Source organism: Squalius cephalus (genome assembly GCF_949319135.1).
Source record: "Squalius cephalus genome assembly, chromosome: 15".
NCBI classification, from domain to species: Eukaryota; Metazoa; Chordata; class Actinopteri; order Cypriniformes; family Leuciscidae; genus Squalius; species Squalius cephalus.
The window spans coordinates 10,976,758-11,000,090 of NC_137136.1; the positions used below are offsets into that span (position 1 = coordinate 10,976,758).

The 23,333-nt window shown below is 37.0% G+C and overlaps 1 protein-coding gene across 1 annotated transcript in view; it reads right to left on the reverse strand.

Annotated features, from left to right (window-relative positions):
- Positions 1-387: 387 nt before the first annotated feature.
- The window catches only part of map7d1a (MAP7 domain containing 1a), a 37,965-nt gene continuing 15,019 nt past the window's right edge, over positions 388-23,333 (reverse strand). Inside the window, 17 exon segments of the mRNA XM_079894447.1 lie at positions 388-424; positions 2,236-2,459; positions 2,547-2,598; positions 3,872-3,932; positions 4,060-4,110; positions 5,991-6,095; positions 7,321-7,501; positions 9,083-9,365; positions 9,524-9,762; positions 10,314-10,435; positions 10,873-11,012; positions 11,227-11,349; positions 13,458-13,562; positions 15,335-15,431; positions 15,753-15,928; positions 18,011-18,031; positions 18,909-18,977. Coding sequence (XP_079750573.1) covers positions 414-424; positions 2,236-2,459; positions 2,547-2,598; positions 3,872-3,932; positions 4,060-4,110; positions 5,991-6,095; positions 7,321-7,501; positions 9,083-9,365; positions 9,524-9,762; positions 10,314-10,435; positions 10,873-11,012; positions 11,227-11,349; positions 13,458-13,562; positions 15,335-15,431; positions 15,753-15,928; positions 18,011-18,031; positions 18,909-18,977 — 2,060 coding nt within the window. The 3' untranslated portion in view covers positions 388-413.

Here is a 23,333-nt window from a genome sequence, read left to right on the forward strand (position 1 = left end):
TTAAATAACTAAACATTAAAAAATAAAACACCCAAAACACTTCTGCATTCAACCCATAACAGCATGAATAACGACAAGGATTAATTAATGTTTGTCACAACCTTTAAAAAAAAAAAAAAAACTCTTTCTGTGGTGATCAGAAAGAATGGGTGAGGTCAGGGTCTTGATGAATGGTGATTCTTGTGAATGTTAGCGTTTAGCTCAGCTTGATTGTTTTGTAGCGTCCTTGTAATTTCCATCATGAACCATAAGAGAGGCTCTGATAGTGGGGTTGCTCTGTACAGTCTAAACAGAAGACAGTTTTTTGGGTTTGGCACAGGTCTCTTTCATGCTGTGCTTCTTTCCACCGGTCCCTCAGGCAGACGGTGTTGAGGGACTCGCAGATTTAAGGCTTCATCCATCAGTTTATGCCCTCAGAGGACCTCTGGAGAACACAGGAAGAACATGGAGATTAGAAATGTAAGTGTTTAATGCATGACAAAATTAAATAAATAGCATTTAGGGCTTTTTAAATAGTAAAAATCTTAAAGATCATTTGAATTTGAACGAAATCATGATGAATCATTTAATTTGGTGTGAAATATTTTGAAGTTACAAAAGTTTGGGGTAAGATTTTTTTGTAAACGATTTAATTACTTTTATTCATCAAGGATGCACTAAATTGCTCAAAAGTTACATTAAAGACATTTATGATGTTACAAAAAAAAAAAAATGCTGGTCTTTTTAACAAAAATATTAAGCAGCACAACCATTTTCAACAGAAAAAATTCTTGAGCTCGATATTTCTTGGATCACGTGACACTGCTGAAATTCAACTTATCGTTTTTACTGTATTTTTCATCAAATAAAACTTAGTGAGCATATAAAAAAACATTTAAAAATCAATTTTTCTTGATCATGAATGATTCTTCATGATCAATAATCGGAAACCCGTGCCCATCCCTACTTTTAGCTGGTTGAAGTAGGTCATTATTTCATCATAGCTGGTCCAAGTTAGTTCAAATGATCAGTTAGACCAATGGTTCCCAACCTTTTAAGGCATCTTAATCGACATTAATCCAAAGAATCAATGTTGTGGGTAAAAAAGACTGGACAAAATGCACATATTTTAATATTTTCAATCCAACATTTGATGGAAAACAAACACTTATTTAAAAATAAAAAAGACAGGAAATTACCACTATACAACCTAAGCAGAACAAACTAAGCAAAATCTATATATTTTCGCCTACCCCCTGTAACCTGCTCAAGAAATTACTGATTTAGACTACCAGCCAGTCAACTTGGTTTGCTGGTACTGGCCAGTTTTAACTGGATTAGCATATTTGAACCAACTTAGAATGGTACACCATGCTTTGCCCAGCAAAGTGCACAAAAAACCCCACTGTATCTGTGTTGAGAACATTGACATATCTATCTGTGTAGTCACATGATACGTCAGTGATAATTCTATACTTAACGCTACAAGAGTAGCGCTCCAGATATGGCAACGCAAAGATCCCGGATAAAAGATCCTGGATTAAAAACGTTCATCTCAGTTTACAAGAGCTGGCACGGCATGAGGTGAACCCCCTTGTGTTTTCTTTGCAGATGATTTATGGCTGGAGGGCTGTCTGCAGGAGGACAGGTGGAGGTACGTGCTGAGGGGAGCGGGACCAAGTAATGCTGCCCAGGCTGAGGGAACAGGGGTTGAAGAGCTAAGCCAAGGGGTCCTGTTTCCAGTCTTGGGTGCCAGCAAGGCCGGATCAGGTCTTCCTGACACCATTTCAGGAATTCGGCTTTGTGCCAAGACCTACCAGGCTCTTCACCCCGTTACCCCCGCCTGTCGCACCCGCAGGGCGATGTACGGCCACTATGACACCCGCAACTGAGACAACATTAACCCTCCAGGTGCAAAAAAAAAAAGCCAGAAAGACAAGGACAACGACTCTTCCCCGACAAAAGAAATGTGAATAATTTATATGATTTTATGATCATATAACTTGGAAGACTTGGAAAAAACTTGGAAGAACTTGAAGAGCCAGAATATTTTTTAGTATAACTTGAAAGAAGAATGTCATATACACCTAGGATGGCTTGAGGGTGAGTAAATCATGGGCTAATTTTCATTTGAAAGTGAACAACTCCTTTAAGGCAGGACCGTGAAAAGCTAATAATGTTCAGATTTATTGTCGTTCTCACTGCTATCTGATGAGAGATTGACACTGAAACATGAGAGATTCTTTAGACGCTCACCTGCCACATGCTGAGGCTTAATGGGGCCTGTTTTCTTAAGGAATGATTCATCTCTCTCAAACGACATGATTGGCTCGTCGGGTCTTTCAGTCTCTGACTTCTCCCGTCCATTGTTGTGATTGGACAGCTGAAGGATCTCTTCGAAGTGAGACGCCTCCCCTTTTGCTGACAGGCCATTCTCGTGTTTGGTAGGCTGAACGCCGTTCACCACAAGAACGGACAGACTGCAATAGAAAACAGACGTTCAAGAGAAAAAAATGGGGAAATTGACAGAAAACAAAAATGGAAGTAGTCCTGAACACAGGACTTACCTTTCGTTCACACCATCTTGTTTCAATGCAGTGCTTGGCTGGTAGTCAGCAGCTGCTAGGAAAAAGACAGAATGTCATGCTAATAGTTTCTTAAAATGGCAATCTTGTTTGTTTTAGCGTTCCTTTGCCAAATCAATGTTCCATTCCCAGATGGTTGTACAACTGACAGAATAAACATTTCAGCAGTTCATCTGGAATTGTTTCCCTGATTCCCAGTGCTCATTGTGTTTACATCAGCTATTTGTTATATTTTAATACATAATAGGAGTTTGCTCTGAAAATGTGTGTTCTTTTGTAAATGCATTTACACTACCATTCAAATGTTTGGGGTCAGTAAGATTTTCTTTTTTTAAAGTGAATGCTTTCGTTCAGCAAGGATGCATTATACTGAACAAAAGTGACAGTAAAGACATTAATCATGTTACAAAAACATTCTATTTCAAATAAATGCTGCTCTTCTGAACCTTTTTTTCCCATCAAAGAATCCTGGAAAAATGTATGCACAAAAATATGAACTGTTTTCAAAAAATATCAGCAAATTTCAATGATTTCTGAAGGATCATGTGACACTGAAGACTGGAGTAAAGATGCTGAAAATTCAGCTTAACCATAGAAAAAAGCTATTTTAAATTGCAATAATATCACTGTTTTACTGTATTTTTGATCAAATAAATGCAGCCTTTGTGAGCAGGAGAGATTTCTTTCAAAAACATTAAGAAATCTCTTACAGACTCCAAACAATGAACAATACTCAATGTATTTCAAGGGGCTAATGGGAACAATACTGGCTGCTGAATAAAAGTAGACTCGTTAAAGGCCTTCATCCAGTTATCTAATTAGAAAAAACAGCTGCTAAGCATCTAGCGCTATGTAAATGGAGTGTGATGATTTACCATGCTGCTATGCCCATTTTCATACTCCATTACAGAAAATAAAGGGAACAGCAACAGATCTTCGACAGTGACGCAAGTAACAAGCAGTAGTGTGCAGTGTTCTCCGATTGACTACAAGGAGAAACAAATCCATTTCCCAGCCATCTCCCAGATTAATACAAGCTTAATCTTAAAGGAGTTTTGGAGAGGGTGGAGATGTGGGTACTTTTATTTACACAGTTCTTAAAGAAAAGTTGACTCAAAAATTGATCAATAAAATGGTACATGTTCAATGACATTTAAGTGTTGTGCGAGTCTGACGTAACATGTTGCTGATTCAAACAGATCTACATAGAAGGTTCAAATAGAACTAAATGTGTACTGAATCCCATATCTAATTAAAAATGATCCAGTAGTGTAGTAGAGTAGTGACATTCTTAAACAGTTTAATACCTTTATTCACGTCAGAATCTGAGTCTTTTCCATTGACTTGCGATGGAGATTTTGTGTCTTTCTGCATGAAAAGATAAAAAAAGAAAAGGAAAGGAAACAATTAGATTCTGAGCTCTTGATCCGCAAGAGGAAATTGGAGCCGTGCTACTGCCACAGTAAGGCCGTTTTAAATGAGAATGGCGCCGTACCTTGTCTCCTGCATCTGTTTTGCGTGTTCTTTTCATAATCTCATCCAGACGCTAAAAACAATGCACAGAAGAGACAAAAGAAAACATGTTTCAAGAGTTTCACAAATCAAAATAAAACCTGGAAATAATTTTAGAAATTTGAAAAATGTAAAACAAAGGAAACAAGAAATATTTAAGATTCTGCGCTATTTCTAGGTTACTAATCAAATAAGCCAACATTGTGACATTGATCATACATCTCATTGATCATGAAGCAAACGATGCTTTTTTATTTCATTCTCAAATCATACTGGAAAACATGATCATCAAGTTTCACACAAACTTGAGGGGTTCATTTAAATAAAAAGGGAACAGTTTCACAGTGTCATTTCATTTTATTTTACGATGATTCTTTATTATTCTCAATTACAAAAGATGATTTGTATTGTTTATCTTTACGTTCCTCTATTTATCAAAGTTTCAGAAGCATAAACTGCGTCTTGCAGCTTTAAAGGGATATTTCACCCAAAAATGACATTTACCCCATGAATGAAGCCATCCTAGGTATATGACATTCTTCTTTCAGACGAATACAATCGGAGTTAAAATAAAAAAAATGTCCTGGCTCTTCCAAGCTTTATAATGGGAGTGAATGGCTGGTGAAAATTTGAAGCCCAAAAAAGTGCATCCAGGTGGTTAATAAAGGCCTTCTGAAGTGAAGCCATGCATTTGTGTAAGAAAAACTTTATAAACTATAATCACTGGCTTCCGACAGACGGCCATACACATCGATTTACGGTGGAAGACTAACTCCTGACTCCACACACAATGTATGTAATGACGAACGCGGAAGCTCAGAGGAACAAAAACAAAACACCAGTCGCAAATTAGAAATTTTGAAGAAAAATGTTGGATTTTCTATATAATAGAAGAGGAGCTTCAGTTTGTTGCACAGCCCTATTTGTTTAAAACGCGAGAGGCGTCTAAGCTTATGATACTCCTACATCGTAAGTCATACACGCGTCACGGGTTACTCTTGTGGCGCAAGTTGAGTAGTATGCGTACGGTCGTCTGGCGGAAGCTAGTTATTTTACATTATAAAGTTATAAATATTAATATTTTTCTATCAAAAACCCATGGCTTCTCTTCAGAAGGCCTTTATTAACCCCCCGGAGCCGTGTGGAGTATTTTTATAATGGATGGAAGCTTTTTTGGACTTCAAATTTTCACCAGCCATTCACTCCCATTATATAGCTTGGATTAGCCAGGACATTTTTTAATATAACTCCGACTGTATTTGTCTGAAAGAAGTATGTCATATACACCTAGGATGGCTTGAGGGTGAGTAATTTTGATCATGGGGTAATTTTCATTTTGGGTGAGCTATCCCTTTAATCATACTAAAAGTCAGTGGTAGGTGTTTAAGGCCAACGCTATGTTCTGAATTAAAAAAAAAACACTGCAGTTTGTCAAGCTCCACGGACACCATGTCTTCCAAAAAACACACCAAGAGCTGAGGACAGTTGGGTCGGGGATCTGATACACGACCCTGCTAAACTGACTTGTAGAGGTACAGCATAGTGTCCTGCTGGTGTAATACCACTTGAACAGAGTGGCCATCCTCCGTTACAAAAGCATTCACAGAAAGGGATCAGGGGGTGAATGTCAAGGTGTTGTATGATTTATGGCACGTGCATTAATCTTGAGAGCTTGCTTTTTACCTTTAAAAGTTATTTTATTTCGCCCTACTACCACATTCTGTGCCTGAAAGCTATTGTGGGCATGTGTGATTAGTTAGGAGAGGAAATGAAAGGATTTCACTAGACTTCAACTAAAGTTTGCGTAGACATGTATGCATACAATTGCCTGTAATACAGGTTTTAAAGATGCAGGATGATTTCAAAGTGACCTTTTGAAGAAAAATATAAATGCGAGTTGGAAACCCTTCTTGCCTTCTTTCTCTCCAGCCTCTCCTGCTCCTCCTTCTGGAAGTGTTTCTCTCTCTCCAGCCGCTGTTTCTCGGCCTCCTCTCGGGCCTTTGCTTCAGCCTCCTCTTTCTACAGACACAATCAAATGATCAGATTGACACTCAACATCCAGGGCAATAAAAATAACAGCTTCCTCTGCAGTCATTCATTCATCTGAAGCTGATGGGCATTCAGTTCCAGTGACAGGACAGATCACATCCCGTGTACAAAACAACAGCATATAATACCTAGACTTTTGAATTTTTTTTTCCAAAAATTTTATTAAATAACAAATTCTAGCATGAAACAGTAACTAAGTATAACTAGAAAAATCTATGATCACCACAGAAATTTCCTTTTTTTTAGGATGTCTTTTTCAGGTGTTGGATTCACAATTTTAAAATTCCTTTATATGTCTATGTATTCCATGACTGTGAAAACCCTGACACCTACTTAATATCTACTTAAATACAACCAGGTGGTGGTAAAACCTCAAAAATGCTACTGCGCCAATTAGCACTCTTGATATACATCCATTCACAGAAGAGGAAAGAACGGATTTGTAAGAACTTAACTTACTTGGCTAAAATTTGACTCATTATACCTCTTCAATTGCTTTAAAATTGAAGATAGAATTGCATGCTTGTATTTTACAGCATTAAACAGAAAATTTACTGAATTGCATTGGCATGCCTCTGTTAAAAACAAAGGAAGTAGAAAGCAGACAAAAAATTGGGAATTTGGAAAGAGGAAGATGGACCCTATGGACCAGGGTTGTTATTGTTAACTAAAACAAACTATTAAAAATAAATGTTGGCAATCTAAATAAAGCTGCAATAAAATATAAATATTACAAGAAAAACTTTAAAAATATACATTTTGTTTTGGCAACTAACTGAAAAAAGAAGGTGGTTGAAGTAGTAAAATTACTAATAAAAATGAATGCTATATATAAATATTACATAAAAACCTAATAAAAATTACAAAAGCACATAAAAAAATTACTAAAACTTAAATTGAGAAAAATGAAAATATAAAAATAAAAGCAACTTCCAAATATTAATAGATAATACACTAGTAAGTAATACTAAATGACACCATTCAGGACACAACCGATGCCAGATTTGAACCCATGTGTCCAGTAGGCTCAACATGTCTGGAGCGTGTGCGGTTACTTCCAGGCCACGGCTCTGACAAAACTGAGCAATTCCTGAAAATTCAGTGCTGGAAAGTCTATAAATGTACAGTCAGTACATGTATTTATACAGTGAAGTGTGTCACTAAGGATTCTGAGAAATGAAGTTGCATTTCTGACCTGTTTCTGAAGCCGTTCGTTCTCTTCTTGTTCGATTTTGGCCCTTTCCTGCGCCTCCTTCTCATCCTGCAGGCGCTGGGCCTCCTCTCTTAACCTCTCCTGCTCCGCCATGAGGCGCGCCTCCTCCTCCCTGCGCCTGCTCTCCTCTGCCTCCTGTGCTAACCTCTCCTCGTGCTGAAGCCTGTGTGAAAGAGGACAGTCAGTCATTGTACACAGTATACACATAAGATTTAAAAAGAAAACTCCTCCAGATAGGTACTATTAACCACTGAAGTTTTTGAATTATTAAAGAAAAAAAGGACATGTGAATGCAAGTGGACTTCGGTGTCTCTTGCAAAATTGAAATTTGCTGCGGCTGGTAACATAACATAATACTTTAAATTGCAGACATGGTCCATGCATTATAAAGTGACAAATGCAAAGTGGACGGAAAGTGAATCTTTTTAGTGGTGACCAAAATATCTGCACCCATAGTTACCAGCGGCACTGGAGCATAAACAGTGTGGAACTCTCATTACTTTGTTGCCAAAGTCCCTTTTGGCTCATAAACGTGTTAAACTCATAAACTGTCACAGAGAACTCCAGACGTCAACAGCTCCACACCGCCAAGGCTATTCCTGGAGCTCACACCGCACACGGCCTGGTGGAGCACGACATGTTTAAAAGCATACCAAAAACGTGTGTTAGCTGAGGTGGAGTTTGGCTTTGATGGCAGGGATACAAAGGGTGAAAAGTTTAACAAGTTGAAATTGAATAGATATTATTAAATTAAATTTAATTAAATTGTTATTCTGCCTCTTTATTAGAAAGATATAGTGGAGAATGACAGACAGTTATTGGTGAGACAAAGGTGGAATGGAATCAGCACATGTTGCAAGCTGGACTCAAACCTGGGTCTGCCACATGAGCACATGTGCGCTAACTGCTGCATTACGGAGTTTGCTTTGAGGAACAGACAGTCCATTTAAATTTTGTGTAAAAATGAGGACGGATGCGGAGTGGCGACTTAAAAAGGCCAGTGAAGTGTCAAAAAAAAAGGCTAAGATATATTTCATACAAAAAAAATTAAAACTTTTAAAATAAAAATGCATATAAAATAATATATAAATATATATTATAAAATAAAACAAAAACTCAATAAGAAATACAATTAAATTCACCATGAAATTTTAATGAACAATTCTTGTTTTTTATAGAATATTGGAATATTTATTATAAATGATTCATGCACATAAATTTTTGGTTACAATTTATTTTAAGGTGACATAGTTACATTGTACTTACTCAAATAAGTGCTGAGTAATACTAAGTAACTACATGTCATGTACTTACTATAGAGTTACGGTTAGAATTAGGTGTTGGTTTAGGGTTAGTTCCTTGTGATCATGGATAATTTACTGTTAATACTATATAAGTACATGTAGTAACATGTAACTACGGGACTTCAAAATAAAGTGTTATCAATTTCATACGCAAATGTGTCCTCGTAATCTTTATTCAAAATAATTCCCCCTCCCTCTTGCAATGGCATCTCTCCTCTTACGACGTGTTTTTCTGTGCAAGGGCGAGACAACCTGTCATTCACATGAAATCAATCGATCCAATCAATTCCTGATGGACAAAATAAAGTCCCATCCAACATTGTTTCTTGTTCAAGAAGCCGTTTCACTTGGATATGCGTCACAATAGGGAAGAAAAGACTATCACAACTTCTGTTTCATGCCGAATTAAACTAAAAATAAATAACAGTAAAATAGGTAACCTCTCTCTCTCAAGCTGTTCTCTCCGTTCTTGCTCTTCCTTCTCTCTCTGTTCACGGGCCTGTCGTCTTTTCTCAGCCAGGATGCGGGTGGCTTCCTCTGGGTTGTTGGTGCCAGCCATGGGCTTGCCTGGAGAGGGAGCTGGAGAAGCCACCTGTGGGAGGGCGGGGACAACAGGGGACTCCTCAGGGACAGAGGGTGCGGAAACCGACATGACTGGTGAACTTTCAACAGGGGACGTGTCCGGAACTGATGACACGAAAATGGAGGGGACGGGAGACGAGGCTAGAGAAAACACAGAGAAACGGAGCGGGGGGAAAATGAGGACTGGAGGGAGGACAAAAAGCTTAAAATGACAGATATTTTGTTTTAGGAGAACATATCTATAACTCCTTTCAATAAAGAAAAGCCTGTATGGCAACACTCATCATCACCACACTCACTCTTTGGTTCTTCAGGCGTAGCGGGCCTGTGGGTCTCTCGAACCCTCTCTATGGCGACAGGCGAGGCGGTGCGGGTCTCCACGCGGGCAGGGGTCCTGGCCCTCTTGGGTCGGGCTTTAGGAGTACTGGGGCTCGCTCGTGCTGATGGAGGTTTGGGAGATACTGCAGGACTGGGGGAGGACGCGCGGCCTTTGGGCGTCACAGGAGATGCAGATCTTAGTTTGGACAATGGACTCGGACTGGAAAAATGAAGAGAAACTTAATTTAATGGCTGAGCTGTTCATAGTAGGGGCAAGAACTACAAATGATCATGGGATAGACATAAACTAGACCTATAATGTGGCCTGAATCTGACATTTCATTATGTCCTAGAAAAAGACAAAATACTGATTAAACCAATTCAGCAGATAAAAGTATCTTTAAAACTACAGCTAAACTACGTATCTATTTAGCGTACCATGAACCTAAACTAGGGCATCTGACTACAACCAGAAGGAGAAACATTTGGTCAGAGACAGCATTACATAACAAAGCATTGGTCTTACAGAATTAGATGACGCTCGAAGCAAAAAGGTCCATTAAAAAGCTTCTATTGTATTTTCCTCTTGCACATGCAAGGCAGTGCTTCCAGAATATAAGCATTTTAAATGTTTACTTCGATTAGACTGAGAATTTAGGATTATTTATGATTAATGAGAATTTCCATTTTAATGAAAATAAATATAAAATAATAATCCATATATTCACCTATAAGGCAAAAACGAATCCAATTTGATCGTTAAAATCTTACCTGGACTCTATTCTGGTTTTCATTGATGGCATGGACTGTCTCTTTTTCAGCACCTTCTCTTTGGTGATGGTACTCTTCTCCTTTTCATTTTCTCTCTCCTTGTCCTTCTTATCCTTACTCATCTTTTGAGAAATAATGTAACAAAAAATAAACATCCTCATTCCTCGAAGACAGAGACTCAAAGCCAGGGGTCTTTGCTATCTCTAATTTACAATTTTTCACTAAAATTTGATTGACACATGAATGATATTTTACAGTAGAGTATATGCAGTTTCTGTAGTTTAAACATGAATTATTGTAATAATGGCCACTTGAATAACATTAATGATAACATTAGCATGTTTCATGATAAATGGTTATTAGGTCATATCGAAGGGGCTGTGGGGGTAACACAACTAAACAAGAAATTTCCACACCCTCTTTAAAGGCTTGGACTCGTGAACTTGTGCATGAATTTCTCACCTCCTCCTATATAAAAGCAAAATATGATATAACAGGGAGGGAGAGATAAAAATATAAGAAAGACGGAAAGAGTGAAAGGGAGCCTTCAATAACTCACAGGTGTGGAGTCTCGCCTGCGCTGGGCGATATTGGGCGTGCTGGTGGTGACCCTCCAGCGCTCAGAGCAGCGGTGATGTGGCCGATGTGAACACACTGTGAGAGGGCTGGCAGACGCGGAGCGTGGGCACAATGGAGACTCTGCATGAACAAAACACATTTCATTTTGCAACATATAGAGCAGAAACAAAATGTCCTGCTGTTATTTCTAACCTGCACAGGCCATAAAAACGGAAGAATACAGCAAATTAGCATTTAAAAAGACTTTCCAAAAATCTTAAACTTCTTCCTAAGCTACTTTATCTGATGCTAAACACCGAGATAAAAGATCCTATGATGGTATTCAGTCACTCACGGGCATCTCTGGTGTTGTTCAGCACACTGGCAGCACTGCGACTGCGAGCCAGGAAGGAGAGAGTGGGCGTCATCAGCCTGTCCACAATGCTGCTCTCCAATGGACTCAGCTGCATGCTACGAGCTGCAAGAAAACAACTACCGTTAGTAGTTATGAGCAACAATCACTTACCTTATCTCATTCTGAACTTCATTTGATTGTTGAAATTATGTTTGCTAGTATTCAAGGCTGAATAAATACAATATATACAATCGTTGTAATATTTGTTTTTATAATGATAAAATCATGGCAATTACAAACAACTGTGTTTGTCTCCCTTGCTGTCAACATGGATAATGGATTTCACAACCCTGCTACATGCTAGAAAAGCGAAAGTCCAAAAAATTACTTTTGTGAGAATTAACAAGTTTGAAACACATTTTAAAAATAATCAATCCAAAAATTCTGAATTCAACTGCCCTCATTTGGTCACCCTCGTGTTGCTCCAAATGTGAGACACATGGACTACATTTATGTTCCTTTTTTCGCCAAGGTTTTGTTTTTGGTTTTTTTGCAGTGGTCACTATGAACTGTGTGAAGATTCACCAATGTATCTAATTGTCTTCCACAGAAAAAAGAAGTCAATACAGGTTTGCTACAAGTAAATAATGACAGAATTTTTTTGGGTGAACTTATAAATACAAAAGGACTAACAACAGAATAAAAAAACAAATAAAAATAACAATGAACAAAAAAAAAATAACAATGATAAATGTTACAATAAAAATGAAAAAAAAAAAAAAAAAACCTTCAAACTCAATTGCTAATTCTGAGAATTCACAATCTAAACTTATGTTATCTTCAAGAAGAGATGAGAAAAGAAGAAGTGGGGAAAAAGGAAGAACCACAGGTAAATGCATGGTAAGATGTGAAACACAAGATCACAAGAAAAATGAGGGGGAGCATTTTAGAAACAGAAAGAGAGACAGATAGAGAGTTAATGCCTATAGCTGAACATTCATCAGCACTCTGCAGTAATGTCTCTCCTCATGGAAAACTTCCCAGATTCGATTAGCTGTCTGAGCACTGAGCATGACGTATACTTTCTGCTCTACTCTATCTACTGTTGTAGGGAGCACTCAAAAATAGAGTGTGCCCTACTTACAACTCAGTACACCCAATAAAAGAAGCACCACAATCAACTAGCATAACTTCACCTCAATTCACTGATAAATGACCCTTCTTTGTGGAACGTACATCCATCAACACATTTCTCATTTTAAATATGGCAGCAAATTAAGTGTTAAAGATTAAGTGAAAAAGTGTTTGAACACTTATAATGTATGCATATCAACAAAACATCATTTGGCATGACATTTAATTCAAAGAAATATGGCACAAGCACACTTTAAACATTGCACAAAAAGATGTTTTTAAATGATAAAACAGTAACACAATAAGCGTCAATTCATTAACATAGTTAATACATTAGGTAACATGAACGAATAATGACATTTTTTTACATTTTCATTTATTAATATGTATTTATTAATATCATTGAAACAGCTAGTAATTAAATTTGAATTATATATGAAATTAATTCTAGATTAACAAATGGATGTAAAAATGAGTTCATGATACCTAATGCTTTAACGAACATTAATGAATTGAACCATATTGTATGGTGTCATCGATAAAACAATACATATATTGTTCAAATAGATAAGTATTTGGACACTTTGTTGGCTTAGAAAAAAAGTTTGTTCTGAGAAAAGCTCCAGCATCATTTGTTTGATTTTTCATTTTCTAATAAACATTTTAAGAGTGGCCAAAGTGTCCATATACTTTCTGGGGCCACTGGATTATCATGCATCATATGCAGATGAAGGTATGGAAAAGTATGCAAGAATTCTTGAGTACACTTCTGAAGACTGTTACATCAAGAACAAAGAATAAGGAACAGAAAAAGCCACCACCAAAAATAAAAAAAATAAAAAAAAAGAGCACCACTAAGGATGGTCGACGACGGTGAAAGACGAAGATTTCAAAATTCATATTTGAACACATTAAATGAAGACACTGACGAGCAGGCGGATTGAAAGGAGGGAGTGATTGAGTGATCACGGTGGACGAGCAGGTGATTGGTCTCAAGAGAGAAATCAAAGGTGGGGGGATCAAATGGAAACTCATATGCGAAGGGAGGAGCCTGTGAAGACGAGGGGGAGGGGCTAGATCTGGAGGCATGTCCTTACTTCTGCTAGGGGACTTCCAAAGAGTGGCAGAGGATTTGGAGAGCCTCTTGTTTATGACTGAGTCCACATGTTTGGGCAGGTTGACCGCTGATATTGAGCATCTGCCTGCAAAATTCACAGAACACCGAATATATACACAATGCTGAGGGGACCAAGACGACACGAAAGGTGGCAGTGAAATAGTTAAATAAGAATCCCTCAAACTGAGAAAAACAGGCAATGATATTAAGGACAAGTAAATATATATTGGTCAAAATATATCTTAAAGCTATTTTTTGAACAGCCAAAGATGGTTCTTTTTGCTCTGGATAACCTGGATAATGTTTGCTGTGTCTGAATATTAACTCAACTGCTATTTTTATGAGTTGTGCTGCTCAAAGTTCATTATTATGGAGTCTACAGGCTTTGTAATGGGGTCACTGCCTCCACTTCTCCTCTTGAGACACCATCAGGGAATACAATGACTGTGCACAACTTTTGGGAGAGGAAAAACTAAATTAAGTCGGTTAGAAAATAAGATCCTTGGAGAAACAGCACTGGTTAGCCTATAAATTGAGGTCTTGTGTCCTGGGGGAGGTGGTACAAAGCTGAGCTGAAGTTCATTACCATGTTTCCCAGCATTCTCAGCAAGTCATTCTCACCTCCTGTAGACCCATCAAATACACAAAGGCAAGTAACTGAAGATTATGAAGATGTTTTTCCATCACCTTTTGAGTTTTTGTACATTTTCAGCCAGATAAAAGGCCATATTTGGTTTCCGGCCAAACGGAAAAACAGGCCTAAATTCTGTTGCTTTAAAATTTGATAACAGCAACATTGAAATGGAGAAAATGCAGCATTCATGTGATTGTGATGTCAATGGAAATTATCTTGGTTTAACATGTATAATGTTACAAAAGATTTCCATTCCATCACTAATTCCACAAAAAAATTATTATTAAGCATCACAACCAACATCGGTAATAACAATAAAAATTGTGTCTTGAGCATGAAATCAGCATAGTCAAATGATTTTTGATGGATCATTTGACACTGAAGACTGAAGAGTAATGTCTGCTGATAATTCAGCTTTGCCATCACAGAAATAAAATACATTTTTATTTATTTGTTGTTTTAAATTGTAATATTATTTCACAATATTACTGAAAGGTAGTGTGTGTGTGTGTGTGTGTGTGTGTGTGTGTGTGTGTGTGTGTGTGTGTGTGTGTGTGTGTGTGTGTGTGTGTGTGTGTGTGTGTGTGTGTGTGTGTGTGTGTGTGTGTATGTATGTATGTATGTATGTATGTATGTATGTATGTATATATATATATATATATATATATATATATATATATATATATATATATAGTCACTGAAAAGGGATGATATATTGATGGTAACAAGGTTGTCATGAATATAGTTGGAACGTTCACCTTCAGTGTGTGTAGAATCTTGTGAGGCGTGAAGCTCACCGAAACTTAAGCTATGGAAATATACTGTGTAAAAATGGAAAAGCGTTTGCAGATCTCAGTCAGTATTTGCAGTCAGTGTTTCCAAGTAGCACATAAAATCCCCAGATGATCCCCAGAAGTGAAGCGATTGTTATCGCATTAGGAAGTGTTTAATTGGGCTTAAGCAGAAGGTTGTGAGGCTCTTTTACGTTTCACATAAGAAACCATCTCACATGTGAAAAATCAAAGAAGATAGAGAAACCGCTACTTTTCCTTTAGAAATGGAAAATATACATTTGTAATTTTGTGGGAATTCTTAAGCACTTAATGATGACAAAAAGAGAGATAGAACAATATTAGAAGCATAAGTCTCAGTAAAATCTGCATGTTTTCCTATATCACATCTAAGCCGGATGTGTTTATGTATGTGCCGTTTGTGTAACTCACTCTGGCTTTGGCTGGAGTTGCCGCTCAAGCCTCCGGCCCAGGACCATCTCTGCTGCCGAATCTCTGCCCATGTCTTCTTACCAGACCTCTGAATGGCTCTGCCTCATACCGCTCCTGAAAAAAACCCCAAATCAATTCCAATATGAATATCACTTTAAAGGGTAACAGAAGTGCAGCAAACACTTTATATTGTACATTTATAATGGGCACTGGGAGGAACAGAGGAACCAGCTCTATATTGATCTTTCAAATTTGAAATCTTATAGCCCTGTGCTCCACTTTCACTAATAAATAACTCATCTAGCATTACTCCAAGAAAACAATGCCTGCCGAGTTGGCAGAAACCTCACAAACTCTCTGAGTGTGTACAATTAGAGGATGTAACAGATTGTGTTATGTGGGTTTGCACTGACCACCACTGCTCTCTCACCTTGTTCTTCTCAAGTTTCTGTCTCTGTCTCTCCTCCAGCTCTGAGCGGCGTCTCTCTGCCTTCAGCCGCTGCTCTTCCAGCTTCCTCCTCCGCTCCTCCAGCTGCTGTTCCCGCACCTTCCGTGCCCGGTCCTCCTTCTCCAGCCACTGAGACTTTTTAGCAGCTACATGAGAGAGAGAGGAAGAGCCTGTGAGCTACCAAAACCAGGCCAGCATCTTGACCTTCATTCACCTCTTCCTCCAAGAACAGGATTCAAACACCCATCATTCAAACATTTCAACAGATCCCAATGCATTTTCATTTATTAGATATTTGATCAAATGTGAAGTATTTGGCTATCAAAAAGAGTGCATAACTCTTAGGTCTATTTTACCATATTAAATTACACTAATTGTCTGAGTTTGGAATGACAGAAGTGAAAAAATGAAAGAATATTTATTTTTGGGTGAACTATCCTTTTAATATCATTCAAAAGTTTGGGGTCGGTAAGATTTTTGTAATGTTTTTGCAATTATGCAATTACTTTTATAGAGATAAATCAAAATCTGCAGGTTTGGTGTCTTAAGGAAATAAAGTCAAAATATCCTTTTGGGATTTGAATTAAAGAGGGTGGTTTGTGGCTTTAAAGCTTTTAATATCTTGTTCTTATGGTTATGGTGTTTTGACTTGTGACACTTCAAATGACAATGACGTCACTTCAAACAAACATAAGTGATGATGACAGAGTCATTAATATGTTACAAGCTCCACTCTTCGCCTTCATTATGTAGAGAGATGATAATGTTAACAAAATCAAGTTGTCTATTAACGGTCAGGTAAACTGTCAAATCAGAGTAAATACTAACACAAGGCTTTTAGACTAATGCTGATAAAATAATTTACAGAATGGGGAATATCTACTGTCAGTGCAAAAAAAGAAAAAGAAAAAGAAAAAGTGAACGCAAGGCTTGACATGAAAAGACTCTCCGCTGAGAGCCTTCATCTCTACTGAGGCTGGAGGTTTTGAGCCTTTTTCTCTGAGCTCCACAGTTATAAAATAGTGATGGCCTGAAGGCGCCAGGTTGACACTCTTCATCAAACTTTCATAATCCTGCTGACAGATAGATGAGATGGAAGACGACCCACAGTCTGAGAGAACAAAGACACTATGTCCTACAATGAACATTTGACTCACTCAATGCAGCCCACACAAATATTACACACTAATGTGAAAGTCCATGGTGATAGCAGAAGAGATGGACTGATGAGTTCGATTGACTACAGCCTGAGAAGTTAGGTTTAAATGACACGCATCGCACTCGTGTGGCTGGAATGTAGCAGGACGTGTGTTTATCATGATTACATTCACATCGATCATGATTTATTCACAGTTCAGTCACAGTAGATGTGAAAACAGCAGCAGATGTTATTTCTGGGTCTGAATGGATCCTGCAGTTTGTAATTATGCGAAACTTGTAAAACATGTTATGAAAACAAGATTCGAGAAAAACAAATACACTGAGAGGTGAGGTTTAGCGGTCAAAAAGCTCAAATTTGGTGCACCATTGAACTATAACTGACCCCAGAGCTAAACAACAAGAATTTGTCTACATTAACCAAAATAGGGTCAGCTTATTGTCATAAGTAAACAATAAAATGACCTATATGTCTTGAAAGATGCACTGAAAAATTGGATATGAAGGATATGAACCCAAAATAAGAAAAAGATTCATGCATTTGATTTTTGAGATAACCTAAAAATCGAAGTGTTGATTAGTTCATCGTCACATTTCTTTTCCTTTTACTAATTTACAGACAAGCCTTGTCACGTTCATCATTGTATGAAATTCACATTTGGTCAATTGTAAAAGCAAAGTGTTAGGGTAAAATCAGAAAGATAGCTGACCCTGCTAGAAAAAAACAAAACAAAATGTATACTCCAATGCTCCAAACTAAACATATAATGAAGCCACTGTGTGGTCCAATTCGAACCACCTAATGACCATCAATTTCCAGTTTTGACCATCTATGTAGAAAGAGGTACTTAGAAGCTGGTTTTTCCAGCAGGGAAGTGTAACAAACCTAGCCTGGCAGCTTTCACTCAGATTTAAGACACCCGACAACCTGTCACTAATTATGATTATGAGTGAGAGGCGACGGAAATGAAAAGCAGCTCTACAAGAGAAGAAGTAACTGAAAGAGAAAGGGATGAAGATCCAAGAGCGCATCAGTCACCAACACCACCAGAGACGGGGGAGTGGCTTACCTTGAGTCTGGCTATGCTGTTCTGGGGAGGGAAAGTGAAAAAGAAGACAAAAACGTTCTGTCAATCATGCAAAGCAGAGCAGCACAGCAATCTCAGCAGCCATGACAAGCACAGTGGTATGACGGACGAACAAAACAGAGCATGTGAGATATTTATAATTCTCTGAAGAGGAGAAACTCTCACAGTGCTGGTTTAGTACACACACAGAAGCAGCAACACATTTAGAAGTTATTATCATCATAGTCATAATTGCTAAAACTAGGAAAAACGTTTTTAAATAATAATACTAGATGGGATCCTAGAATACTAAATACTAAATACTATAGTCAGAAGAACTTGGTATAAGTAACCAAGCCAGAGGTGATTTAAAGTGTTCCTGACATGCATTTGAGTATGTAAATATAAGTAATTTTATATTTTAAATTAGCCATTACCTATGTTGTTATATATACAAACATACTGTATATATATAACATATATAAATGAATTTTAAATTAAATTAGCTATTACATATTTAGTTATATTTATATATCTATATCTATATAATAAAATAATAAATTAATATGAATTTCTATTAAGAAAAAAAATTAAAACAAAGGCATATAGAATGGAAAACAAGAACAAATGTGGGGGAAAATATAAATATGCAAAAATGTAAACTGCATGCACATGCATGTTAGTCTCAAAAGCCTGTGACAAATGTCAAACCTATAACTAATTAAAATCTATAAAAACCACAGAACCTCTGTTAACATGTATTTATTTACAGTCATTCTTTACTGTTGCACAAGCCTCAGGAGTTTGACCCATGAATGATATGAAGTGTTTTTTGTGTGAACACATCTAGACCCCAGACAGCAGGGGGTGCTGTCTCACTGTCTGCCTTGTGTTATCTTACCGAGATATTTGGCCCTCTCCTCCCTCCTCTCCTTCGCATGTTTCAGTCTCTCATCCAACTTCATTCCATCTGAGAAAAGAGGCAGAAGCAAATGTTTAGTTTTGGTGAAATGTTCTGAAATTGCCACATTGTTGCTTGAAAAAAAATGTGAGGTTGTCATTCTACCCACTAAAGCTCTCCTGGACAGAGATACAGAGAGACAGAGACAGTCAGACAGCAGGGTGCCGTGAATGAGAGAGGTTATTGTGTGGTAGAGGCCATGTTCACATCTGCGGCGCTATAAAGCACTGGAAGCTGGCAGACACAGAGACTGGCAGCATTCACACGCTCCGGCTGAGGACTCGCAGTACAGATACAATCAACCCAACGCCACAAATTAACATTCATCTGAAGGGAAACTTTACCTGGGCTAAAAAGACACCATGCCATGATGGCAGAAACACACGCATACATACTGTATACATATATATCATGTGTGGGGATGTCTTTGATCCAAAACTGAGGTGGGATAAATGGACTTATCGATTCGAAAATAAAAGTATACAAGTAATATAATATATGTATGCATGTGTGTATGTATGCATGCGTGTATATATGTATGTATGCATGTATGTATGCATGCATTATATATATATATATATATATATATATATATATATATATATATATATATATATATATATATATATATATATATATATATATATATATATATATACACACACATATATACATACATATTATTTAAACACAAACTTTTATGTTAGAATCGATTACATCGCAAATTAACCGATTTGACAGCACCTGCTTCATAGATTTTTGTCTACACGTTCTGATCCCTGTGCAGTGTGCACATGATTTATTATGCACATTAAGACTTTAGACTACTACAGTCACAGTTTCCTATTGTTACGCCTTCCACAGGACCTGTAGTGTAGAACAAAGCAAAGAAAGCAGCTTTGTTCCAATTACACATTCAAACTAGTTCACTCAGAGTTCATCATTCATCAGCACTCCAATATAAAACCTCAGAACTGACACCATGTAATCTTTGTGTTGGCGTCTTATGACCCAAAGTCTAGTAAAACTTTTATCTGATGAACTAAAAACTCATTAATAATAATCATAAGACACCAGCAGTGTTCCTCTTCATGACTTGTGCTCCACTTTGAGTATTTATAGAGCACGGGAAGCTGATGCGCAGAGTCTTGTGGGCCCTTATGAGCAGCCCATGTTCCCATTGATGAGTCACCGGGCAGAGACAGAAAAAGCAGAAGACTGACCCAGAAAGGGACTCCAGAGGGTCTGAGGCAGCGGAGTGGAGCATAATCATTGACCGTACCATCTCCTGAAGCGCTAAAAAAACACAATCTGGATGAACCAAAATGATTTTACCATGGCTGGAAAGCTGTATTGACCAATTGACCAATTCAAGACCCTTACTATCCATTTTAAATGGCATAAAATCTATATCAAAATCAAAGTACAAACAGCAATTACAAAGGCTTTTCATTCTCTCAATAAAACCGCTGAACACAACTGACAACATTCTCTCTGCTCCCTTCGAACGGTGGTGAAGTCTAATGGTAATGGATCCTGGCACTAACAGCATCATACCCTACAGTAAGAAATAGATATATAAATATGCAAACAATGAAAGGCCAGCAGCGCTCATTACAAGTGGCTTTTAAGTATAATTAATTATTTGGCCTAGTTAATATATTACTTGTTCCAGAGCAAATCGATTTGGCTAAGGGCAAAGTTAAGATTCATAACTTTATATTTTTATTTAAATGAAATCCTGTACTATAACTAGTGCTGCTTTTGTACTTTTGAATGAAATATTTTCTTATGTTTATTTCCTATTGTCCAAACTTCTTATTCTTTTATAATGGTTAATATTGTTTATTTAAATATTATTTTTCAATAAATCATATTTTATATAAATAACATGCTGTATTTGGTATTGAGAAAGAGTCTGTTAGAGATTGTGATTTCGACTTCAGTGATTTTTGATTATTGATTGATTATTGCACCATTAGATGGCAGCAAAGACAGTCTTTATGAGTGAGTAGCAAAGACTTTTATATTGAAAGGGACTGAAACAAGGTTGTAAACAAGGACGTTGTTTTTACTCTAAACAATATTATAAGATGCAACTTACAAATGCATTGACTAGCGCTGTCATGGGAAATCTCCTTAACTGTTAAAAGGACAAAGATGTCAAACTGTCAACTTGAGATTTGAATTTGTGGCGGAAGGACGTAGTTCTGCACAAAAGAGGGTTTTTAAAAGACACTCTGTTGTTATTTCTTATTTATTTACACACTTGTGCCATCAAACTGTTGTATAAACAATATCACACTCTTAGCCGTGCGATATGGCTGTATATCATCACGGCTGTGATTGCCTACAGCGGAATCACAGCCGTGCTGATATAGAGCGATATCACACGGCTACAGTGCTCGTGTGATTTTGCTCATATAAAATTGTAAAGTAAAATGAAAATATGGTAAAAAAAAATTAAAATTCAACAAGCCTGAGAAAAATGACTTACTAATTGTCGATTCATCACCTTAATGACAGAGGTGCAGTTATGATTATAATTTACTAGGGGTGTGTAAGCCTTCAAAACTATAAATCTAATAGTAATCATAAATGGGAGGGAGCAAATCTTAATACTTCCTATGGTACTTGTAAATTATATGTTATTTTTTTAATGCTGTCAGTGCCAGCTATACTTTACAATCTTCCCCAAACTTTTACTATGTTAATTTAAGTTGCATTTTCCAGACAACCAGAATAAAGGTGAACTGCAAACGGCTAGGTGAGAAAAAAAAAAGATATATGACTCAGCATAGAGCATACAGTATGAGTCAATGTCTGATCTTCAGCTCTTCCCTTCCTTCAGGTCTCTTTATGTTCTTCCACATAACAAATGTATTATGAGTGAGGCAGCAGCAGCCCAGGATCAATATATGTCCATATTCTGTTGAACAGAGTGTTCGGTTTTACAAGAAGTTCAGCTCGACCGCTGCTTGACAGCAGTAATATATTTTATGATGGGATAAGCTGAACTGTGCACAACCGGTGGTATAAAGAAGTCTAATAACATAAAACCGTCAGAGGCGAAATGATGACAAAACTTGACTTTAAAATGAAGTTAAAATGAAAAGCTAAACACTATTAATGACAAATTAAGTAAACAAACTGAATAAATTTAACTGATATTTTCCTTCTAATAGTCATTTTAATACTGTATTTTAATGCATTTTTATTACTATGAATTTAATAGAAATGTATTAAAGTTTATAGGAAAAAACAAAAACAAATATATATATATATATATATATATATATATATATATATATATAATATATATATATATATATATATATATATATATATATATATATATATATATATATATATATATATATATATATATATATATACTTTAGCATGGTTAAAGTGATTCTAATGTCAACTCACCACACAGTTTTCCTCCCAAACATTTCCAGTTGAATTACTTACAAATGCTGTTTAAATCAGTACAAGGAACCATATAAAAAAGAAAAAAAAATTGTGAATTGAACAAGTGCAAAATTACAATTGCATTTACAGTATCAAATACAGTAAGAATATCAAACACAGCTGAACCAGCTTTTCCCACATAATTACCCACCAATCACTCTACAACCACATCCTCAGTTATATAAAGAGGCAACAATGAAGTAGGCAAAGAAAAGCTGCTTACTTTCTCAAACCCAAACAACTCTCCCATTAACATGTGTCTACATGTTCTTGTACAAGTAAAGTCATTATACTATGAACGTGACTGAACCAAGGAGGAGGGTTAAATCCCTCCAGTTGGCACAGCTCTGTGAAATGTGATGCCCAGTCAGGTTTCATTGCTTCACCTCAGCTGATGGACCACAGGCGATTAGGAACTGCCTGTCGCCAGCCTCCACAAATCAGTATTAGCATCAACATTTACCTCACTAAACGGATCTGATTCTACATTAATGTGATAAGTCTGGGAGCATTTACAGAGGCCTGACTATGGAAATTCTTTGTTGGACATTAAACAAATGCCTCTGTAAGCTTTCAAGATTTGGACAAAGGAAAACCCTCAATGACTGGCTCCTTTCTCAAGAGATTTCCTGAATGCTTCTCATGGAAGGGAAATTGTTTTGAATTGTGTTAAGCGAATATAAAGTACTTAAAAGGTTTATTACCGAATAAGAATCAAAATGATTCTTTATTCGCCAAGTGTCTGCGCAAACAGAAGGAATAAAGCTCATTCTGATTCTGAATCTGATCAATGTTATGTTGGATGTTAAATGGATATACCAGATTATGGAGGTCAAACAAGTCAACAAGTTTTGTGTTAGAACACCTTAAGCACCTCAAGATGGTATCCAA